General features: G+C 40.3%; 1 protein-coding gene across 1 annotated transcript; it reads right to left on the bottom strand.

Moving 5' to 3' along the window:
- Window positions 1–3,847: 3,847 nt before the first annotated feature.
- LOC147679456 (zinc finger MYM-type protein 1-like) lies at window positions 3,848–5,494 on the bottom strand. Its single transcript, XM_086942454.1, has one exon. The coding sequence runs from the start codon at window positions 5,492–5,494 to the stop codon at window positions 3,848–3,850; it is 1,647 nt and encodes a 548-aa protein (XP_086798580.1).
- Window positions 5,495–7,064: the final 1,570 nt, after the last annotated feature.

Genomic DNA, 7,064 nt, shown 5'->3' with positions numbered 1-7,064 from the left:
TACTAGACTATGGTAACTTTATCAGTGAGACAGGAGTGCCCGATCACCTGTGCATACTGCATGCAGCTGTAACACAATATGTGAAAACACATTGGGCCCGCATCGACAGGAACCAGCCACACACGAACTGGTGAAGACGCTATATTACATGGGAAGAGGTTGGCACTTAGTAAAATGGTTGTATGTTGGGATCCGTGCACATGCGGGAATAACCCTCACCCAGTTACAAAATACATGGTCGGGAGACATAGGGCGGGTCATAGAAGATAAGGAGTGGGGGGAAATTATAGAACATCCTAGAAAACTTACAATAAACGCCAAATTTAAATTTATCCAAACCATGGTACTTCATAGGGCCTATCTTACACCTCATAGATTAGACAAAATGTTTCCGCAAACACAACATCATTGTCCTAGATGCTACACAGTAGGTGCCGATCTAGCTCATATGTTGTGGTCATGTCCTCACCTAGGAGGATGTTGGGACTCAGTCAGATGACATATATCTGCAGCCATACAGAGAGACATAACCAACACTATGGAGGAATGTATCCTGGGCCTTCATAAGTCCCCCTCGAAACACAAGGTACAATATAGATTTGTGAACCTGTCGTTAATCCTAGCAATACGGGCCATCGCCATGCGATGGAAGTCTAAAAAACCACACGCCACTCATATGTGGCATAGCGAATTAATCAGGTGAGGTAGTGCAGAAAGTGCGGCCGTAGACGGGAGGAGGCCAAAGGATTATGTTAAACCCCAATATCACTGGAGTGGGATGCAATGTTAGAAACTCTTAAAACGCAGGAGGTGGACATAGTGAAATCTCGTAGTAGTTCACAATAATGTAAGTGAATCCCAAAACCCATCCAGAACATGTTACGAGTGCTAGCAAGACTGCAAATCACTGATTAGGGTTAGCTAGTGCGATACTTCGCATTAGAACTGTTGTTGGTTTGAAAGTGAGGATGCCTGATGGACTCTGAGCATACAGCTGTCCTAAAATGTTACTGTTATAGAGATAAAGGACTGGAGGGAGAGGAGGGGAATCTAGTTGGGTATGTTATGTTTATTATCGCAGACCATGACATGCTGGGATGAGAAATGCACACCCGACTGGGTAGTCATGTATAACTGGGTACTGTTATGGGTGCATTTGATATTGCTAGTGCAAATTATTCACAAGATGTGTGGATAATATGTACCAACGCTAATGGCATTCTATTAAATTGCTCGACATATTTATTAAGAAATGTCACAAATACTATAACAATAATGCAGACTGTACCATCCCAACTGTCTAAGAAATAGTAAAAGCTGTATTGTGTATAATGAAAAACTGCTAATAAAACTTTGTTTAAAAAAAAGAGTCCATTCCGCGATTCATCCATGAGAAAAAAACATTAGGTTTTTTAAAAGAACCCTCACCCGCCAACCTAGTTGGTGGCATGTTTCATCATTGGGTTCCCACCTAGAGTCCGAGTGCATCCTAGGTGTGCTACGACACTTGATTACAGTGGAGCAGGATTTTCTTTTTGTGTCTATTTGTGAAATAAGTGAGTTAAAATTGTCTCCAGGATACCCCTCCTAGCCAGGGGAAATCTAATAATGGGTTCGTGTGGCAGAGTTAAAAACAAAACATGTATGAGAAGGAGATGAAAATGGTCTTGCACATTGTGAATTAGGTCTACATGTTTTAGCCAATTGGATTAGTTTGAATGGCTTTCTTCAGAACGAAAATAGAGGGGCCAGAAAAATGGGGAGTGTTACTGTGACTTACGGTTTTCACCCGAAGCGATTTTCCGGAAAGAAAATAGATTAGGACATAATAATTGGTGGTCACAATTTCTGTTGTTGGATGATGCAGCGTTTGGTATTACCTGCACATGCATTGCCACATATACCTAATGTAATTTTTTTTATGGTAGCACACCTGATCAATCATTCTCGCATGCCAAAAGGCTTTATTTCTTAATCTGTGTGCTCGTAATTCATCAGCAACTTCCTGATCTCATACGGTCAATGAACATGCATGTGACACAGTCGCACGTTTGCATGCATTCGTTTTCTACCCACGCCCTGCAAATGCGTGTGTAAAAAACAAATATTTTTGCCTGTAATCATAAATCTTATCAACAGGTATCCTTTGGGTCCAAGTAGTCGGAGCTCCTTGAGAGAGTGTGACCTCTCCTGTGAATGTGAAGAAACTCTGATCACACATTCATTAGTTAGAGACCCCTTGTCAGGCAAAGAACTATTAGAGGTTTTTTTGTGGGTTTGGTAGGTTGTCCCGTATGGTGAATCCACAAGCAGGGCCGGTCCTAGGCCTTCTGAGGCCCCGGGCAAAAGGGAAGATGCGAGGCCCCCCTAATTGAATATTGCGTCACAAGAAGTGACATCACAGAAAGCGACATCGCAGTACTATTGATCTTATTTGGCATCACGGAAGCTAACTAATGTGTATATCAGTAACATTGACAAAAAGTAGAGGGGGTTGAAAACAGGTGAGCAAATATCAATTTATTATAAAAAGTAGATAAAATGAAATATTGCAATCAAACAACGTTGAGCGAATGAACACATAAAAACACAGTTCCAGTGAAACATAAATAGAGTAACTCCAACTTTCTAGATTATTCCGGTTGAGTGGCTCCCTGATATTGATTCATTCAGGAAAGGTCATGTATCTGGGTGTGTTTAAAGTGGAAGTATGCTGCAGATTCAAGGGGTTTTCAAATCACTGTTTTTATTTGGTGTTAGAACTGTAGGAAGTGGTAGATGCAGAATGGCAGGATTCTGATGACAATCCTCAAACTCCCCAAATAGACAGCACCATTGTTGTTTATATTTGGAAATTGGTGTTGCCCAACTTGGGGAAAATTGGGGTAGGGGTAGGAATGGGAAAAAAGAAAGAAATTGCCATCTTCATTTCGTGTCCTGTACGCATCTGGAGGTCACTGGTCGAATCTGGCCTTTTCACCTCCATCCTAATACAAACATATACATATAACAGGTTATCATTATTGTTATTCATTCATAACAAACAAAGAAATATTACAAGGCAACAACACAAGTGTAACACTTACCAGCTCCTTCAATGAGTAGTTGGTGTTGATCCTCTGAATGTATGGGGAGTGGACATGCTCCCAAATTTCAAAGGAAACAGAAGGTCAAGAAAACACAGCATACATTTCACAGTTGAATCTGAAGGCGGAACAAAACAGGATACATTAAGTTGAACTCTGAAAAATTACACAGTAAAGAGCCCAGAGTTCATTCTGACAGGACAATATTGAATAAGTAAACTTGTTGTGACAAATCAGTATCTTGTGTGTAGCACTACATGCTAAAATGTGATCTTCCTAGCCTTTCTTCTGCTAAAGGCATCAATCATTTCACTGTAGTCCAATGTTGCTGCAATATCTCCTTCTATTGAAAGAAGGGCCAATCCTGATAGTCGTTCCTGGGACATCGTTGAGCGTAAATAAGTCTTTATCAATTTTTAAGGCGTGAGAAACTGCGTTCTGCAGATGCTACTGTCACTGGAATTGTAAGCAGAATTCTTAGGGCAAGCACACAGTTTGGATAGATGTCTTCCAATCTGTTAAAATAAATATACTGAAGAGCCTCTAACAGGCCATGTTTTTCAGGAAGGACTTGAGCAAGAAAGGAAATCTCCTGAAACAGTTCAATCCCATCTATGTCTGAAGATATAGCTCCATAAGCTGAGCTGTCTGACAGAAGATGATGTAGATCATTGCAGTGCTTTTGTAGGTCTCCACTTTTCATGTCTTTTAAGCTGGAAATATTATTAAAAAAAGCCAAATTGCTTTTGGTGATTTTTTAACTACTCAAATCGTCTGTCAATGCACACAATTGCTGTATCAACAAGAGCATTAAAAAACTTGATGCGAAATTGCTCTTTTGGGTCCGTGATTGGCATGTCCGCTCCCTCATATCCAAACATTTTCTTTTTCTTAGATATTCTTCGATCACATTTGAATTCTTTTTGAATTTCCAATTCATCTGCAAGTTCATTTGCTGATATCAATGCAACTGTAAATCCTTGATGGCGATACTTTGTTAAGAATGTGAGTAGTTCCTGAACGTGTTTCACAGCTACATCTAGCTGCATGTTCTCACTCTGCATCAGTTTACTGACTGTGTTGATCATCATTAAAATATCATACCATATGATCAAACATAGGAGGAATTCATATGATTCAAGCTCTGATACTAGTGATGTTGCTTCACTTCTGGTTTTCACATCTTTATCCATTTCAGACACCTGCAGAAGTGCTTCAAGTATTAAACTCATCTGAAATCGGACCGCTTTGACGCTTTCCAGAGGGCATTCCCACCAAGTAGCAGAGAGGCTTTTCAGGGAAGGGGTCATTCCAGCTTCGTTTAATACATTCCATCTTTTTGTTGATGCAGAGAACAATGAGTAAAGTCGTTGAATAATACCAAAGAAGTTGGCAGCATATGTAGATGAAGCTGCAGCATCTCCCAGGACCAGGTTCCAATTGTGACAGGCGTACGGTGTAAAAAAAGCCCGTCTGTTCTCTTTTAAGATTCGAGCTTGCAAGTCACTGTATTGCCCACGCATATTTGCACCATTGTCGTAACCTTGTCCACGACAATCAGCAAGGGGTATTTTCAGTGCCTTCAGCTTGTGCAACAAAGCATCAGTAAGAGCCAGACCAGTTTGCTCTTCCAGGGGAATGAATCCAATGAAATGTTCCTCAATAGTTACACATCCATTTGTAGAACTGACGAATCTCACAATAAATGTCATCTGTTCGGTATGACTCAAATCAGGAGTACAGTCAAGAAGCACTGAGTAATATTTAGCTTTTCGGACACGCCGTAGAATTTCTTTGAGAACCATCTCAGACATCAGCTCAATCAATTCATTCTGAATGTGTTTGCCAAGATAATGTGTATGAATCCCCTTTGTGGTAACTCTGCGAACATGTTCCATCATAACCGACTCAAATTTGCCTAAAAGTTGTACAAGCCCTAGGAAGTTGCCATTGTGGGGTTGGTTCAGCTGGTCAACACTGCCGCGGAATGCCAAGTTATGTTCTGCTAGGTACTGTGTAATTGCTAGGAGCCTCTCCAAGACATTTCGCCAACGCATCTTCTCCTGCTGGATTTGAGCAAAGTTTTGCTTATCAATAGTGCATTCCTTCGGCAGTCGAAGTTCAAGCTCCTTCCACTCCCTAATATTTTTTAGGTGCTGCTGAGAAATGTCATGTTCATGTAAACGCTGACCAAGATTATGCCAATCAGACAAACCGCTGCTCACAAGCTGAGTATTAGTGAAGGAAGTGGTAAACAATTTGCAGCAGAAACAAAATACTGCATTTTTGTACGTCGAATACACCAGCCACTGACGATTAATTTGCTGACCGTTACTCATTTCCCTTTTGAAAAAAGTAGGTTTGAAGGATTGATTTTTGGGAGTCACGCGGGAAATAATCACATGCATTACGCCCAGCCTGGGTAGGTCTTCTTTCTACTAGGTAGCAAGTTATGTATTCTATCATCTTGAGTAGTAGGCCATTTCGCCGGGTCATCATCAATGTGGTGGTAAAACTTTTCAGTAGTTTTGCTAGCAGTTTCATCGCTACCAGTCTCTGCCACTTTTACAATGTCCAGCTGCTGGGTATACTGGTTCTTTTCTCCACAATCATAATATTCAGATGGCATATTAATTGTGATGTTAACTTGCTGTTGCACATCCGAGTTCCTTTGTATCTCTCCTTGGGGCTTGGCTTTTTCTTGCTGCTGGTCCTCTGGTTCCTGTTCTTGCAACTGTGATACCTGTCCTTCTGTAACGTGCTGCTCATGTTCCTGATCACGTTGATCGAAACTGGAGACTGTACTGGCAGTGTTAGTATTGATGTGTTTAGGATCTTGACCCAAGATGCTCTTTACCACTTTATTGTCGTACTGAATGACCACACTAGTGGCCGTTGATGCTTGGTGCTGGTCCCTCGGGTTCTCTGGCTCCTGATTTTGGAACTGGGAGACTGCTGTGCTGGGGTTATATTCCTTCTCATTATGCATCCCTCTTCTCATAAATTTAAGTAGCGAATACCGCTGACTTTTATCTTCTTCAATCTGTTCCCGCTTCCTTTTCCTCTTGAATGCACCAGAGGCATGTTTCCGTCCATTGTCGCGGTCACGGCTTGCCATTTTTCCTTATGTTAAAAAGCTTGATCCTGCAGAATAAATGTAAAATTAAATACCATATTAGATACTGAAATGGGAACAGACAGTATGTGTACAATTTTCAAAAATACAAGATACCTATCACAAAAATGGATAGGATTCTATTTAAATGGCAAATCAAAGCATGAAAAGTTAATCTTGTATCTGATATCCTATCCCCTACTACTTTCCAATTAATATTATATACCCAACCCAATCTAAAACATAATATGGTGCCTCCTACTGTACCTCCATACGTTTCAAACACTGTGGACAATATAAGTTGCTATGGCCCAATTTAATAAGACTGTACATTTTATCCAAAACATACTTCTCTCCTTCATGACCTACACATTAGAAAAAATAAAGAAAAAAAACAGAAAAAGAAAGAGGCTACTGTTTGAGGATGCTCCCTCAATGTTTCCTTCTTTTTCTATTTTTGAAACTTAAAAGAAAAAATGCTCCTTTTATTATGGTACTATTTGATTTTATCTTCCTCTTACATTGTTTCTTACTCTCGAAGTTGTATGATGTATTAGATTTTTCACTATTTGATTCTTACTTTTTATTCCTCGTTATTCTATGGATTTGTACTTCATGCTTCTTTTTATATTTCTGTACCATGTTTTATCTTTCTATTTCAATAAAGCTTCCTAAACAAACCACTGGAGCGAATGGATAGAACTAGAGAAACCATTTGATGCTATAACAGGAAGAGCCAGCAAACTAGGGGTCCAGGATGTAGACGCAGCGCACGGTGTTGGCTTCCTCTATTAGACCCTGGACATGCTTCAGGGATGCGCATGCATGTGTGTGTATAAACTTCACACAATGCGTACTCATGC

The sequence above is a fragment of the Lissotriton vulgaris genome, chromosome 11, assembly GCF_964263255.1.
Source record: "Lissotriton vulgaris chromosome 11, aLisVul1.2, whole genome shotgun sequence".
NCBI classification, from domain to species: Eukaryota; Metazoa; Chordata; class Amphibia; order Caudata; family Salamandridae; genus Lissotriton; species Lissotriton vulgaris.
The sequence above is the reverse complement of the archived record's forward strand: the minus strand, read 5'-3'. Positions and strand labels throughout refer to the sequence as shown.

Excerpts from the sequence above, each read along its gene's own strand:
- LOC147679456 (XM_086942454.1), bottom strand. The coding sequence starts at position 5,494 with ATGCATGTGATTATTTCCCGCGTGACTCCCAAAAATCAATCCTTCAAA.